This window comes from Trematomus bernacchii, unplaced genomic scaffold (genome assembly GCF_902827165.1).
Source record: "Trematomus bernacchii unplaced genomic scaffold, fTreBer1.1, whole genome shotgun sequence".
NCBI lineage: Eukaryota > Metazoa > Chordata > Actinopteri > Perciformes > Nototheniidae > Trematomus > Trematomus bernacchii.
The window spans coordinates 2,349,334-2,367,334 of NW_022987616.1; the positions used below are offsets into that span (position 1 = coordinate 2,349,334).

Sequence of the window (18,001 nt, forward strand, 5' to 3'; positions counted from 1 at the left end):
AGAAAAAGTATTGACTTATATATCACAGATGTACTCAGGAATGGAAAGGCAACATGACAAGAAGATTACAAATAAATAATCTGATAAAGTGTCATGTGGTGCACTGTACAAATTCTTAAAGTTGCACCATTCAGTACCATGAACATGAAATCATTTTGAGTATTGACAAGCCCAAATGAAAGAGGTTACAACTCTTCTTTTTCAGAATGCGTGGGATGAAGAGGAGGTGGCTACATTTTTTCTGCACAAAACACTTCTACGTAAGTAGTTTCTCAGCATTATAAACAACAAGGTATGTGAACGACTGCTTTATGATTTGACTTGTAGGCCATGCATACACAAATTAAAAACAGGGAGAAGGAAAACGTAAACACTTTTCAATGTTACTCAACAAATTAACGAGGGTTTAGTAAAAATATAAAGTATCAAAGTATACATTTGAAAATAATAAATAAAAGAAGAGGTAAATTAATTCTCAGGTGAATATAAGCAAGATAACTATGGTTATTCTACCATTACTTCCATCTGTCTGCTCCTCTGACGAAGAAGCGCCCATCTGAAAAGTGTAATTAGTGCAAATAGTTTGCATAGCCACTGTAATATATTTTCCCATTATAAATAATTAAGTGAGTTATTTATTTATAGTGAGTATATATATAATAATGATGTTAATGAACTAGTCACTATTATACCAAGTAGAAGCCCATCTCCCCCCTCACGGTGAATGCAGAAGTTCGACCACTGCGTCACTACTGTTTGGATGTGGGATTTGTAGTCTTTTTAAACATGTGTCTCTGCTGTTATGGGTGGCAGGAAACTACAAGTTCCAGATTTCCCAATGCGGAAGTATCGAAACAAAACACACTGAGGTTGCTGCACAAGAGCCGATAAGATGTCTCATGTGGTAAAGAAACGAAAATTGGATAAAACCCGGCAGGACAGACTTTATTTTGACAGCTATACCGATGTGACTATCCACGAGGAAATGATTGCGGACCACGTCCGGACTAACACGTACCGAATGGCGATACTTAACAACAGTGAGTCCATACGGGGGAAAGTTGTGCTGGACGTGGGTGCAGGAACCGGCGTTTTAAGCATGTTCTGTGTTCAAGCCGGTGCTAGGAAAGTCTACGCCGTTGAAGCTTGTTCTATAGCCGAACAGGCAGTGAACATCGTGAAACAGAACAACATGGAGGACAAAATTGAAGTGATTCGAGGCACAGTGGAGACGGTGGACCTACCGGAGAAGGTGGAGGTGATAGTGAGCGAGTGGATGGGGTATGCCCTCCTGCACGAATCCATGCTAAACTCGGTCCTCTACGCTCGCGACAAGTGGCTCAAGCCGGGCGGCATCATCCTGCCCCACAAAGCCGAGCTCTACATCGCCCCCGTCAGCGACCCGGTGGTGGAGGACCGCCTACATTTCTGGTACACCGTCAAAGACCAGTACGGTGTCGACATGTCCTGCATGTCCGACTTTGCCAGGGGGTGTATCATGAACTCGGACATCACTGTGAACTCGGTTCACGGGGAGGACGTGCTCTCCCACCCGGCCCGCTTCGCCGAGCTCGATTTACACACGGTGACCGTGGAGGAGCTGCGCTCCGTCAAGGGGAAGTTTAACTTCGAGTCTTTCGGCTCGGCTGCAGTGAACGCTTTCTGTGTTTTCTTCACGGTCACTTTCCCATGCCCGGACAAGCCACAGCCGCTGGTGCTCTCCACTTCCCCGTTCAAACCGGAGACTCACTGGAAGCAGGCGGTGCTGTACCTGGATGCCCCGGTGGATGTGGTGCAGGACACAGTGGTCACCGGGGAGATAAGCATGTTCCCCTCGGAGGAAAGCGCCAGACATATATGCATCCACGTGGACTACACCATAGGAGAGCAGAAAAGACAGTCCAAGACCTTCTCCATCCCTGACTGGAGCAGTGGAGCTCAGTCATAGGGCAGCATCACATCCTGTGTTACAGTTCAATTACCAGGCAACACACTCTAAGGCCACAGTACTTTATATGTCACTAATTCCCAAACCTGCTCCTAATAACCTGAGTTATTGAATAAGTGGAGCTATGTTGACCAGTGAGGTGAATTCACATCTAAAACTATAACTGATTGTGGAAAAATGACATTATTGTCTCTTCTGTTTACAACCTTTATTACCCATATTTACCACTAAATTGAGATAATTCTGATTGTTGTAACTAACCTGTAATGTCTCCATTAATCATATGGTCTGTAAAAGGTCCTAATAAATAAGGAAAGAAATAGGTTAACATCCCAACAAGTCAAAACCTAACATTGTTGATTTACTTTTTCAAATACTGTTCTTACTATTATATTATTACAGACCAATCAAAAAAAGCAAATCATTGTGTCTCTAATTTTCATTGATTATTTTCAGTCTGGAAAAAAACATTTAAAACTATATTTGAGCATCACCAAATACTTAAAGTCTCCTGACAAATGAATAGTTAATAGGGTGTAGCTCTGCAAAGCCGAGTGAGGCAGGCAGGTGTTATAAATTGTTGAATAAATTCAATGCCATGCTGCAGACATCTGATATTCTATTAAATGTAATCATGCATATTGTGGGGAATCTGATCAAAATGCTGCATTCAAATGAGGTTTAAACAGATATATTGACTTGGAGCAGCTGCAGGCAGGCAGGAGGTGTTTTACATTGGGCGGTATTCAGGTTTTAATAACAGACTAAACTTGCTGATTATTTTGGTTTCAAAACTAGCACACACTGTCATGTGTGAGTTTATGTGTATAAACTGACTTTATCCAAAGTTGTAATTCTACAGCAGCGTCCTGCAAAATTCCATTACAGTGAGTACACGTACAACAAAGCATTTTCTTTTCATGCCATGCTTTACTTGAGTTGTGACCGTGACATTTTTATCAGTTACAATCAAGGATAACCCTTTTTTAATGAACGTTTAAAGTTTGATATCCACCTTTTTAATCATTTGTCACTCACGAATCAAATAAAAAATGGTATCTGGTCACTGATCAGTCATTGATTCACTGACTCTAGACTACTTTACAGTCAGTGTACAATTAGAGGGCTTGGATTTTGAAGGGTATGGAGTGTGATTGGAGTTTGGTGAACTGACAACTGTCTTTCAAAGATAATTGTTTATCAAGTTCATTATTGAACAAATGGGAACTATACTAATAAATGGTTTGACTGTTACGTGTGTCATGAGTCCTAATTGAAAATATGTACTTATTAGTACATAGGGAATCCTGATCATGTGTCAACCTTACAACTATTTCTGAACAGCTACAATGTTTGAAAATACTGATATTGATTTTAAAAATAAGGATGTTGTGTTTTATTGAAGTTAGAATGGCCAGTAACAACTTTTTATAGCGAAATGAATATAAAAAAACAATCAAACAACAATACCATCATAGCAATAAATAACTTGTATAATGATGACATAACCTATAAGTCAATGGCAATGTTAAAGAAAATATTTAAAAAAAGAAGAAAATATTTCAATACAAATATATAATTTAATAATGTATTTACATTTCTTTTGTAATCTGTCATTAAAATATGATAAGCATTTCCTTGATGACATTTACACAAACGATTGAACTGTTTTTAGCCTTATTTTCAACACAAGATGTGTTACCAATAATGCCTTTACTTCTAAATCATACATTTATGGATATTTATTTGATTGAACAATTTTTATTTCTGAACACACATTATTTATATATTTTATTTATTTAGTGTAGCGTTGTCTCATTCCAAAGGTCAAAGGACAATGTGTTGAATTAACCTTTATGTAACTCTGTGCAGTGTGCATTGAATTCAAGCCATATTATGTGAATAATTAACTCATCAAGAGCTATAGTGTCTACAAATCAAGCACATTGTCTGCCCGTTTGTGTAAAGTAAATAATGGCTGGGTCACATTTTTAACTTCAAATGTCTACTTTGATTAAATTGATGATGACTAGCAAGAAAAAGGGCACACATCCAAAACAAAGAAAAAAATCTTCTTAATTATACATTAGTCCTATGTGACATAACACTAATGGCGCTTTTCCACTGCAGCATGTAGCACGGTTTAAGCGGGCCGTGCCAAACCAAGATGATGTGTTACCATGGCATTGGTTTAAGCAGGCCGTGCCAAACCCGGCCAGTTTTTATTTGCTTTTCCACTAGGGGTAGTTCCGGCTCAGGGCTACTTTTTCACCTTTTTTCTGGCCCTCCAAAATCGAGGTTCTTAGCGGGCCAACAACCGGGCTGAATATGCTAAACTGGTGACGTAACCACTCTCGACTGCTGAATGGTCAGAGAGAATCGCAGGCAAGGGGGCTACAACTACAACAAAATGAACATATTCTACCGTGATTTAATTGTAATACACGTTTCAAAATGATGCCGAAGTAACAACATACTGATACCGGTTATTAAAAACCATGAATTAATGCTTTGACAAGTCTGCAGACAGACGGCAGGCGAAAAACCTTTTAAAATGCGTGTTTTCGGATCGATCAGGCTAAGCTAACGTTGTATATGCTCCGACCATCCACACTCACAACAATGGCCTACAGACATAAATAAACCAGCGACTGTATTCACCATGACACAGACAGTCTGTGGTTTGTACTTGTTTAACTTTTGTCTAGTTTCTGAACAGATATGAGGAGCTGTGAGCTCTGAGTGCTAACAGCTAACAGCTGATATTTGGTTTTGTGGTTCGCATTGAAGATGACGTCACGGCAGTTTTACGCAGCGTCGCTCCGCCTACACTGCGTTAGTGCATTACTATAGTTACTGCCCCAGCTACTAAACTGTAATGGCCAAACGGCTCGCTGCACCCGCACTACGAGGGGGACCCAAGTTCCCATCAGCAAAAACACGTCGGTTTGCTATCCTGGCTCCAAAATGGTGGAATGAGCTCCCCATTGACATCAGGACAGCAGAAAAAAAAAAAAAACTCATCTCTTTCGACTCCACTTCGAGCAATAAAATTACTAACAAAGCACTTATATACTAACAAAGGACTGGCTTATCTAAAGCCAGTTGAGTAGCACTTGAAATGTTTTGGCTCTATGAAACCTGATGTACTTATATGATTCTGTTTTCTTCTTGGTCGAATGCACTTATTGTAAGTCACTTTGGATAAAAGCGTCAGCTAAATGCAATGTAATGTAATGGAAACGCAGCATAACGTGAGCCTGGCCTACCAAGGCCTAACCATACCGTACTAAGCCGTGCGAGGCCCAGCAGAAATAGCTTTCAAGATTCTTTAGGACCCAGACCTTCAGATGTCAGGGCTGAGAGATGTATCACAGCATTCTATGGTTTGAAACACATGTACACTCTTTCTTCAAAAGTCAAGCAGTCAAACGGACTAAAAGCCGGTTCAGACCCTTGCTGTCAAATGCCAAACCAGGTCTTTAACTGGCTACATTGTGAAAGGTCTACAGTGTATGAGGTGGGCCTTTCAGTCACTCTCTAGAACATCTTTCTTTCTTTTTTTGTCAGGCCGAGACATAAATACATTCCATCGCTCTTCATTCAAATTAAATTCCACCCCCTAGCTTAATGTGCACGTACAGTGGCTGAACATCTCATGCTAGATGTGCCTGAAAAATATGTGTGTGGACTGCACAAAAGAAAGTGTGCAGAGAAAGGAAATGTCAAATGCAGCAAAGGCAGCCTCTATTAAGCCCAGAATCACGCTCATGCATGCATGGCCACTCTTGGCTGCTAAATGCTAAACTAATTGTGATCCATTGCTGCCTAAAATGGTTTAGAAACCATTAGAAACAAGTGTTGAAACTTGAAATGGGATTATTCGTCTTGTATCGCACATCAATTTAGGAGACAATCAATAGACAATGTGCTTAATCTAACTGATTTCAAGAAAGCAGAGCTGGTGAGTGAGTCAGCAGTGGACTGGGGTCAGTTGTCTTTACAACATGTGTTTCAACTCTTGGACTATGGAAGCCATGAGGAGTGTGTTGAATACAATGATGTGTTCTTTTAGATTTGTTAAACATAATCCGAGTAAAACAGAAAATATTAAATTAGGCACATTACTCACGTTTTCACTCATAGACATTGTAGTTGTGCAGCTATTCCACTGTTGATTTGTATAAACTTTTATGCCCGAGGACCATTTGTTTTTCTTTATTAAAAAAGTAAACGGAAGAGCGTCTGAGAGGCGTTTTTGCTTTTTCGTTGTGATCGCTAAATTCACCTTGTTTATAATATTATCATCGTTCCTTCAACCGGATACTGTAGTGCTTCAATGCAAGTGTATTTTTTTAGCATACGACTGCTTTTGTTTTGAAATCACTTCCGTGAGTTTCGCCCCGCCCCTTGCTCCAATGACCATTAGACTATTTAGTCAGGTAAAATCAAAAACGCCTCTTCCGTTTACTTTTTTAATAAAGAAAAACAAATGGTCCGAAGACACACGGATTGTTGGAACACCCAGGTTGTATTGATTGTTTGAGGCTAAGCTCTTTGCATTATGCCCAAAAGTTCAGTTTTTGTTTCAGCCATCCACACCAAATAACTGGTTGCATTTCAGTCGGTGTTGTTCATGATCCCACTTTTCTTGATCTGCTTCCTGAGTCGTCTTGTCTTCTGTTTAAATAGACATGAGGAAGATAATTACTTGACACTTAGAAATGACTTTTAAATACTTGAAGGCAGCATTTTAAAACTGCCACAATGAAAAGTAAATCCGGAAAACAAACAGGCTAAAACACGCTGCAAAAGAGTTCAGGCAATATTCAGTTAAGATGCTTAAACAAACTGTAGAGTCCAATATTTAAAATACAATTCAACAATACAATTGAAAGCAAACACACAGTGAAAGTCACTCAGCAAAGTGCAAATATAAATATTTAAAACAGACCACAAGTGGTAACATAAATGGTGACTATAGTGAAGATCTCAGTCTTATCACCTCAACATTCAATCCAATGTCCCTGTTAAAATCAAATAGTGCCCCTGTGACACAATGAATTATGTATTCCCAAAACGTAACTAGGAAGAATGTAAATCTCCTAATGTAATCTTGTTTGATTTGAGATAATTGGCCATTTAAATCCATCCTGGTGTTCCTGTTTATGTTGTCAGTGACCAGATTAACATATGACAACTCTCTACGGGTCACACTATGTGATCCTGAACTACACTCATCAAATCATTGAACGCGCTTCCACAGAGCTCATTTTTCGATCGTAGCTGAAACCTGACTGGACTCAGTGGCGTGCAGCATCTAATCATGGCCACTCATTCATCTTTGTATGCTAATGACACCATGAATAAGCCAATAGGATTCAATTCCCACCATCGGTTACAGTAAGCCATATTACTGTCAGCATTTCCTGTGAGGACAATTTGGGAATATATTATTGACAAAAGCTAATTTTGTCACCAACCGGCCCCTCGTGGCAGACCATTCGTCATTGTTACTGTTAGCAACAGGAAATGACCCCTGCGCCTGCTGCTAAACCCCAAAATAACTGTCCCACTACATGTTCCCATATTTTTCCTCAACAGTCATAAAACAGTACACATATTCAAATGAGAGGAAGTGTTTATTCTAGCTCTGAGCTGCAAAAAAATAACCACTTCCTATCAAAAATGCATCCAGCTGAAAGCACTGAGTCGTGACTTCACGGACGGACACACACCGCACAACAAGCACAGATCTGGACGGCGACTGTTAAGAAAGTAAATCCCAAATCACTCGCAGGGGCACGTAAATCTGAACGGGATGCCCCCGATTCACAATCAGCCCGAGGCAGACGTCTCTCAGCCTGTGAGCAAAGTACAAATCCCGCAAACTGTGGGGCCACATTCTCCCCCCCCCCCCCTGCTCACCGACCCGCTAATCCTTTTCCAATCATGCACTTTTTGGATTATGCCTCTATGTAATTCTTCTCAGGTATTGTTTTATAATTTAATATGATATTTCAATGTGGGCGAGATGGGTTATGGGTTTAGGGCACCGTGCAGGATTGGATAAGCAGCGCAGGTCTGCGGGCAGCAGATTGGAGCAGAGTGTTAGTGCCAGGCTCAAAGCAGTGTGATAAACCTTTGACGCAATGTCCAAATGGAGCAGGTGCACAAAGGTGCTGAGACTGACCTGATTCACTCCTTCCAAAGACTCCCATAATGCATTGTGAACCCTGTATTCGTCCCGACTCTGACCAAGTGTTTTGCCTCCCAAGAGAAGTTAGGATAATTGCATAGTCATGCAGTTTATATAAGGAGTAAAAATGGCAGGTAAACATCTTTATTCACCTTTTCCATGTTATGAAAGCAGGAAAAACAAAAACAAAATCCTTATTTATCTCCTCGGCTCTTTGCAGAGTTCAAAATCTGAACTCACTGAATCTACACAACACTCTTCTCTTTATGCATATTATTTCAGTTTTGAAATGATGATAGTAGATTAAACTACCTAGCAATATAGATCCATAAGCTAACATGTAATGCCCGTCAACTTCCTACACATGTATGCATCAGTAGGGTAGCGGTATATGGATAAAATATACTTTCACTAATATCGTGATAATAATGCCATGTCGTGAATCTTTTAATTGTGATAACATTGATATGTATATATTTTGATAAAAAAAGACCTGATCTGGGTGTCATTTTCTAATCCCGTCAATAGAATACATAAAAGATCGAGATACTTCATAACATGGGTACCACAAACTCCTAAAATTGAGTAATGCCATTCTTATTGAATCATTCTTTAACATTGCTTGCGATGGTCAAACACAAACCAAATATATGAATTGTATAAATACTTTTTCATGGTAAATATCATAATTTGGCGCGACCATATGCCTCAGTAATAATACAGCTTAATATTTATAGAAAATACATTTCCTTTAACTCTTTTCTAAAAAAAATTGAGTTATAGTCTGAATGCAACTTGTAATAGATTATTTCACATTGTTGTTGCCTGAACAGCTCCATGCACTCTCAGATTTAGGTGGATGACACAGCTCTGTCATACCACATAAAAGTGCATTGAGCACACTCTTATTTCTGTTTGAATATCCTGCCTTCTCTCCCACCATCCCACCCCCACCCCCCCCTTTCCTAACACACTCCTCCGGATGAAGGCAACATTACCCTTCATTGAACAGGCGTACAAATCCAATACCTCTGTGCCTGGCGTCCGCCAGACAGGGATGTGCTAAGACAGCTTTACCCATCAATTTTCTAATAACCATCATGGAATATGACAAGAACGGAAAAAAAGAAACCCAACAACACACAAGGGTGGAGGTGAGATATCGGAACACAGGCCACGTGATTATCGGTCTCTCAGGTTAAGAGCCATCTATTGAACCCCCCCCCGCGCGCGTGTGTGTGTGTGTGTGTGTGTGTGTGTGTGTGTGTGTGTGTGTGTGTGTGTGTGTGTGTGTGTGTGTGTGTGTGTGTGTGTGTGTGTGTGTGTGTGTGTGTGTGTGTGTGTGTGTGTGTGTGTGTGTGTGTGTGTGTGTGTGTGTGTGTGTGTGTGTGTGTGTGTGTGTGTGTGTGTGTGTGTGTGTGTGTGTGTGTGTGTGTGTGTGTGTGTGTGTGTGTGTGTGTGTGTGTGTGTGTGTGTGTGTGTGTGTGTGTGTGTGTGTGTGTGTGTGTGTGTGTGTGAATAATTATACTCTTCTACATTCAAACACATCCTCCTTTCAGTCTGACCTCCAGCACATCTTGTTTAAGAGCAAGTACATCTGCCTGAACTTGGTGTTTTAGGCCTTGAAGAAAATCTGAAAACTCCTTAACACTCTGCAGATAGAATTCTAAAATGAAAATTACTGTTTCATTGTTTATTTGAATTAAAAAGAGGGAATTAAATGTGCTCTTTGGTAGCTTTCCACTGTGTACACCTCTTTCTTGTCGTTGAATTAGAACCAGAGGTACATGTAACACAAGTTGCCCTTGGGCTCGCCTAGGAGAGAGAAAGAGAGGCATCAGTGTGAACTGGGTCCACAGCTGAGATAACTGTAGCCTTAACCTGTCCACTGGTTCCCTTATAAAGAGCGTCATTGTTGTGTATTGGATATCGGAGCATATGATTTTGGGCATTTACTTGTAGGAAAGGCACAGTCATCCAATACAATCTCTTTATGTAGTCACAGATACTGTAATGCACATTCTTACATCATTCACTCATTGAATCTAAATCATTCTTTAGACAGTATGCCTTTTAATTTGTTTAATTTAGGTGATACAATGATCTTCTGGTGCTCTCTGCTGCTGGGTCATCACGTTCTGGTGTCACTACGTTTTTGCAGTTCATGGAAATCCAGCAGTTGTCTCAAAGCCCTTTGGTGTACATGACTCTCCATGAGATCACACTGCAGACCTGTACAGTATGTGAACTTAACATAACTCAACAAGATATCAGACATACATTCATATACTTTACAATCACTTACTGAGATCTGAAATGCACCATAACCCAACTCGACCATGTTCCTGTATGTTGTATCTGCCGGGTTTATTGGGTGTATCAACTCAATCGATTTCTGGCTTTCCACCTGGCTCAGATGCTGCCACCCTCAACTGGCACTGCTCTGAAATGGGGACAATTGAGCAGTTGGCCTTTTTCTATAAAAAAAAAAGTGAAATGCAAACAGTTCATACAACATTTTCTTGTGGTGTGCAAAAAAAAACTCCATTCATGCAATACAGAAATCCAATAGAAATTCCTGCCACCTTTGCTCCAGCTGATGAGCAGATTTGAATGTGATCTCCGTGACTTGTCATAGGAAAATGTGTTTCAGTGGTAAAATATCACTGAATGATTTATTACAAAAAAAGCTTAACAGCAGCAGTGAGAGATGTTTCCGTTCGTGGTTGCTCTCCGCTGCGGCTCACAGGCTTCAGCAAAGAAGGAAACTTGAGGTGAAAGTCAGTTGTCAAAGGCTGAGCGCCTCATTGTGTCAGAGAGCAGTGAGTCCGGTCACTCCTCTCTCTAATGAGCCACTTGGAATCTTATTTATATCACCTGCTTTCTTTTGACTAACTTTTTCTTATCGGTTACACCTGGCGTGGAGGATTTTTTTCTCCTGGAGTGTCCGGCTCTAGGTGACGTTGCGCCGGTACCGGGAGCTCTCCTCCATTCCCCGCGAGCAGCGGAGACAAGCTGGTCGCTCTTACGACGAGCCTCCCATTCCCTCGCCGCGCTAAGATGTCCCGTTTCAAAGCGGATTTATTTGGCTGCGACACGAGTGGCTGTCCTCCACGCTATGAAGCACTGAAGACCAAGGTGAGAGTCTCAGCCCTTCTTCTTTTCATTTCATCCATCCCCAATCAAACCGGAGCGCGTAAACTTTTAGAGCTTCGCTGCGACGCACACGGAGTGGGTGGCCAATTTGTGCCTCGTGTGGGATTTGTATCCCGACTAATTTGGGAACAGATGCATACGTTTTCTGTTTTATCTTTTGTCTGCTTTTTATGCACTAGCCTACTCTTTATTTTTCTATGCGTGGGAATGCAGCCCACAAATCAGCTAAATCAACACGTTTGGTTCGAAAGTGTAGCCAGAATGTTGTAGTGCAGACTTTGTAAAGGATGTATCTGGTTGATTTGACTGAGCTGTCTTCTTGCAATTTCCTGCATAACTCACCTGCGTGTGCTTTATATGAGGGTTTAAATGACACGCTGAGAGGTGGTATAGGCACTGCGTTTCCACATACAGTAAAAAGTCATTTGAAATGAATCAGTCACGCTGTGCAGATAATAACCCCCATGATTCCTTGTCATGTGTAGATAACACGAAGACAGCGCTCTTGTCATCCAATTGATTTTTCTCTCTCACGCTGGATTACCATCTTTTATCTCTATCTCATCTTTTAAAGCCAATCTTTATCTTGTTACATGAACACTTTTACGCACGTTTTCTGAGGTTCGGCTCTCTTTCTGATGACACCATTGAATGCTACAAGCCCCATGCAGGTTGGGGTGATATATGCGGGGGTGATGAGGGCCTCTGTGGGCCTATCGAGGCTGTCTGCAGACATAAGGCATCCACACATTGAGCTGTATGCTTGTCAACCTGCTGAGAGGTTAACCTGTGCGCCACGTGTCAAGACCTGAACATCCCCCCCCTTCTCTACCTCCTCTCACTCTTTGTGGGAATACATTAAGGTGTGAGAAGACGGTGCACTCTCAGGATTGATTCAATTGATCTCGTTAGCAATGTTATTGAAGGGTGAAGCAGGAATGAGTTAAAGCCATGTCGCCTATTGTCACTCTGAAAACAGCAGTGAGTGTTTATGTAAAATTACAATCAATTATTTTCCCCTACAGTATGTAGGCTATTGCCCATTTCTCATTGATCAGTTGAATGAGATTCTGTTTAAAATGACACCTTGGTGCTGGAGTGACACCTTTTTCCTATAAATTAAAATCAGACAACTTCCTACACTTACAAGTAATAGGAGATTAAACAACTTCATGTATGAGGCCATGATAATAAAACGACATGAACCCATAGGTACGCCCTTTTTATTTATTTACATAAAATAGTTAAATCCCTTTATTTGATCAATTACGCACCATTCGGAGTTGTTACAAAAACATCTTAATTATCTTTTTTAAATAACAATTATTAATAATCTGAATTAAGCAGTAGGAGATACTAACACAAAAGCATTTAATATCTTAAAATTGCACACGCCTTTGGTTGCCTGCCCAGTAATAATCGCCAGCTGGGAGTCAGAGATATTCCTCTTTCTATTTTACCCGGATGCAATATTTCCTTTGAGACCGTTAACGCGAGCGTTTGTTGGATAATTTAACGCGATGGTCGACCCGGGTGAACTCCACTAAAAGAGGTTCAACTGCAGGCGATCCTCCTCCCTCCTGAGTTATAACGGGTCCCGAAAGAGGATGCTGCGCGCGTGTGTGAGGGTGGTGGGGGGGTTTGAAGGCGAGGTGGAGACGGGCTAGAGGGGTGGGGAGATAAACCATAGGTGTGCGTGGGGGGGAAACAAGCTGAGTGTGCGTCTCATCTAATAGAGCCTCGGAGCGCATTATCTTCCCCGCCATCTCCGTTTGGGCGGGCGGTGCTGAAGGGAAACGTCCAGAAGAGCGGATATTCTCAGACGCCGAGTGTAATTGGTGTGATTCCTGTCCCTGTTGGGTGGCTCAAACCTATTCATAGCGCGGGAGTAGGATAGAGAGAGTGGGGATGAGATCCGCGCAGTGATCCGCACGCAGTTGGAAAGGAAGGAATTATAAACAGGAGGGACGCACACGACCAGGTCAAAGTTTATTTTGCGAAGTGGGCTTTTTTTCCTTTTCTGCGGACATCACTGCGCCTCAGATTGACGCCGTGATGGAATGACACTTTGAGAGAGGATGATGGACACTTTGGCACCGGAGCTCCGTCTCAGAAATCCCCCCGCTTACACCAGGCGCGGTGCTGCTGACCGAGCCCTCAGGACGGTGATCAGTCATTTGTTTTGAAGTGGCAGGAAAATCCTCCTCTTGATCGTTTTCTCCAAACAAGAGTGAGAGATGGTGCGCACAGCGATTCCTCTGAGACAGACGTGCGTACTCATCACATTGCCGTTAATGAGCGCGTCTTAAAGAGCTTCTTTCTTCATCCTTCTTCATTCTTCTTCTCTGAACTTGTTGAACGGCGTTAAAGAGAGAGCAGGGGAACAGGGAGTACCCTGTACAAGAAATGTAAGTTCTTCTTTTTGCTCGTAAAGTTTACTTTTTGTGTGTTGGAGCGTTTACTCTATAGTCGTGTGTTACTCTGGCGTGGCTGCATTTATCATCTGTAACAAATAGACAAACAGTGTGCTGATACTTGTAGGACTTTTCCCTCAAAACAGCATGAATAACTTTTCTCTGAACCACAAAGGAATATCCATTCATATTTACACATGAGGCGACCTTGAATGCATCCAAAACTTACTCTTCAGGTCATTTTTTGAGGCGCCCCCTTGTGGAACTTATTACCAAATCGTTGCCTATCTATCAGCATAATTACATCTGTGTCATGCTGCAGCCAGTTGACCTGTACGTCATTTTATGAGCTACCTGTTACAGTGAGATTAGTTTGGCCACAAGCTTTCCATATTGCTTCACTCTTTCGCACATGCACTAGCTTCTTATTTAATACACATTTGCTTAATTATTCTTCTTCTTTGAGATTTATTTTAGCCCTTTGGTGTAAGGCATATATTATTTCTCACAAATCTGTGGCTGTGTGTCCTCTTAACTTTGATTTTTACATAAAAGTTATTTTCTGAAAGACCCACATGATTTTACCTTGGCCTTGTATTGGATAATACCTTTAAAATATATATTTTTTGAAGGACATGCTCATCATTATTATTACAAGAACATAATGGCTTAAGGGCTGAGGCACATGCTGTACTGAATGCATAAGATAACACCTTTTAAGTTTAGTTTTAAAACCTTAAATTAGTAACCTTAGTGATTTTTATGGAGTTGGAAATTGTGATTGTACTCATAATATTTCACTCAACCCATGAAAGAATGACAGGTAATAATGAGTCATCTCTTGTGTGGCTGTTGGCAGCTGTCGCTTTAAACCATGTGACTGTCCCTGCTTATATTTCAGCAGAGAGCTACCTGGGCGAGCGCATTCTTTAGAGCTCAAGTGGACGTATTGAGTATCCAGACATGTCACTGTGGTTGCAGAATAATGTGCCAGCAGCCTTTTAGGAAAAGTGTCTTTAATAATGCATAAGGTGTTCCTGTGTCGCACAGAGAGGAATGCTCGGTGGCGAGGGGAGGCAGGGTGAGAGACGGAGGGGATGGAGGCAGGTCAGGCGGAGGCTCGTTGGGTGCCCCGTGCACTGCTGCATGTGTGACGCTGGAGTAACCCACGCCCGAGGGTGTTCAACTCCACTCGGGGCGGCTTTCGGCGAGTCACCCTGTCAAAAGTGCAGCTCTCGCACACACAGTTCATGTGGCAGCTTCAGCAGCTCAGGGGAGGGGGGGCCGGGCGGGGTGGAAGGAGTTAGAAGGGACAGAGGAAGAAATAGAGGATTGTGGCAGATTCAGCTGGTGCAGGCAAGTGGAGGACGCCTTCGGAGGCCTGACCTGTCTGACTCCATTGGACGCTGGATGTGAGGAGAGGCTGCAGCCACTTCCATTTAAAGGAACCTCAGCAGGGTTCAACATGGGTTTTTGATAGCCAGCACTCATGTGGCCCTCCCTAAAACTCCATGCTACGGAATTCTATCATATCAGAGGAGGAAATCTCAATAAAAGCCCAGTGTTGGCTGTTTGTCTAACCCTATAGCCGAGCCACAGCTTTGATTCCTTCTGAAGCAGCCCACCCATCCCCACAGCAGAGTCACTTAACCAGCTGTCAGCACTCCAGCCATTTGCTACCTGCCGTCATTATTAAAAGATCATAAGCCTGCCGATTGAAGGCGGCGACATTTTAAGAAGTGGAAAAGAGCGCTAAGTGATGGGCTGACTCAGAGGCATGCCCCGGGGAAGCATTACAGGCGTGCTCTCGCTGTTCTACCGTAACGCTGCCTGTCATGTTTGCGGGGGCCATGCTTCACTCTCCATATGTTTATTCATGAGGACAGTGGCCCTATTGGCAGGTTGTTAACAGGAAAGATTAGGGATTCTGGAAAGGCAGGCAGAGAAATCTGGAGAGTGGAGCACAGAGAGCAGGCAGGAGGCTTTTTTATTTCTGAAGCGCGGCCAGCTTCTATCTTTATCTATCTTTCATCCGTTTCTGACTGTCTGGCCTCCTGTCTTTCTGTCCCTCTCTCTCTCTCTCTCTCTCTCTCTCTCCTGTGCTCTTGTTTCTCATTAAGCAAGGCACTGGTGGAGAATATGAAACGGGTAGAGTCAGGAAAGATGAAAGTAGGTAGAGACAGCACAGAAGCAGGGTCAGAAATTGCCCTTGAAAGTGCATAAAATGCGTGAAATTAAAAATGAAAGGTGGGATAGAAGGGATATCAAGTGGTAACCTTGTAATTATGCTAACCAACACGATACTGAGCACATCATTTAGAGCTAAAGTGGACATTTATTTATATTTCGAGATTTCCGTAATATTCTAAATTGTTAAACTTTTAAACAGACAGGCAGGTGTGTAAGTACTGCCCCCTGTGGGCCACTGTAGGTGATTTGTGTGAGGTTATGACCTGGCAATTCTCTTCGCTGTGTCCTGCTGGAGGAAAAAATGATCAAAGAACGAATAAAATTGAAGTCTGGAGCCCTTGAAAATGTTGCCACTACAGAGGCAGAAGCAGGACATAAATGCTGAACCCACAAAACCACTGATCAATAAAGAAAGAATCAATATGGCAAGAATTGACAAGTGGAAGGATGGGCGATGAAGTGGGACAGAAAGAGGAAAACACTGTGGCTCAAAAATGTACATGCTGAGTGTTTATTGCCAATTTAAACTGTTAAGGTATGATTCCATAACATTGCCAATGAAAGGGCTAGAAATATCCTCTTGAGTAAAAAGTGAATCACGTCTTTTTAGGGTTGAGGTGTGTCATATATGAGGGATGAGCTCCATCATTTGTTCCTCCGATAAAATGCATGATTTACAAGTGACTCCCACCAGTAGTAAAGAGCGGCTCTGGGGGCCTGCGTGTAACGTTTCCCTTGTGATTCGGAGAAACACTCAGTCATGCTCGAGTGGCCCCGGGGATGAAATGGAAGCAGACACGGAGGCAGGGAAGTGGTCGGGTTCATGGGTGGCTGTTTGGGTGGGTGGGATGAACTCACCAGCCAAACAAAACCTTTCCTGGGTCTGCCGGGCCTTGTGAAAGATTCATGCGTTTAAATATAAAATCCAGCCTCCGTTTGCAGTGCTGACTGGTTGGTACCTTCAGTCCCTTGCCGTGTCAGGCTGCGAGTGCACAGACTGCTCTACGGCACGTGATCTACCAGCACTATGTATGGTGAAGGCTCTGCCAAAAGAAATGCTTACCCTATCTTTCAGTATTAAATCAGATCATTTTAAAGCAGAAAAGCATGCAAATATGCAGTGTTTTCACCAACAATATTACAATTGTGGCTAATTTGCTTCATTTTCAGTTTAGTGGCAAATATATAATTTTGTAAATATTATTAAAACTTGAATTTCCTTTTTTATACACCTTAAAATAAATGTATTCACTTTTTATATTTCTATGGCCCCTCCCCATTTAGGCCCCGTTTAGACCTCATTACTGGGGTGAATTCATGGTTAGATGGTCTAAAGATATTTATATGTATTCTTTTCATATTTTAATGTTCAACCTTTTCTCTGCAGAATTATATGTGCAGTTTTGTTCTGTGGAAACTTTAGAAAATGTCAGTAAGATCAGTTGTCTAATGCAATGAGGGAGAAGGAGCAGATGTTATTTTTAAGAATTTCAAGCAATTTTTGTGAGAACCATATCCGCACAAATTACGTTTTAAAGCAAGCTTTGATTTTTTTTTTTTTTTAAACTTCCAACCTCTATTTTGAACAAGTCACATCTTTTAAGTCATTCCTCAGACACTGCAGGTGATCCCATTGATAAAATGTGCTAGATAAATGTGTTGTGACGAGGCCGCATCAATGCATGATCAAGATATATTTGCAGTTATATTGTCATACATTAGTTTTTTTAAATGTCACACAAAGACAGTCAGTCTGGCTGTCACCTCCCTCACACCCGGCGACCCCCACTGTTACTGTAAGTGTTATCGCTCTGTGCCTATATATATATCCCCAAACACGGAAGAAGCTCAGACTTCCTGTGAATGCGACGCCTCTTATGTCCTCGGGCCTTGATCGATGGTTAGAAAAAGCGACCGTCCCAAAAAAACCAACCTTTTCTCACTTAAAATGCACATCCACACTTCTTCCATCTGCTCTCCTTTTCTATCCCTCACCTCTTCTCCTTGGGGAGACGGAGGGTTATAAGCAGGGAGTAATGAGAGGAAGGGGCCGCTGTATGCAGGACTGTAGAGTGATAATGACCCCGCGCTTGT

At 41.9% G+C, this 18,001-nt stretch overlaps 2 protein-coding genes across 9 annotated transcripts in view; both read left to right on the top strand.

The window, feature by feature from the left end:
• The first annotated feature begins 858 nt into the window (after nt 1-858).
• On the top strand, nt 859-3,202 carry prmt6 (protein arginine methyltransferase 6). The gene has a single exon (XM_034132292.1). It carries the CDS (start codon nt 893-895, stop codon nt 1,946-1,948), a length of 1,056 nt encoding a protein of 351 aa, XP_033988183.1. The 5' UTR covers nt 859-892; the 3' UTR covers nt 1,949-3,202.
• Nucleotides 3,203-13,013: 9,811 nt separating this feature from the next.
• Nucleotides 13,014-18,001, top strand: part of ntng1a (netrin g1a) — an 81,323-nt gene continuing 76,335 nt past the window's right edge. For all 8 annotated transcript variants that reach the window (XM_034132284.1, XM_034132286.1, XM_034132288.1 and 5 more), the window contains exon 1: nt 13,014-13,711. The gene's annotated coding sequence lies outside the window, so the exon portion shown is untranslated. The remainder of the gene's footprint in view (nt 13,712-18,001) is intronic.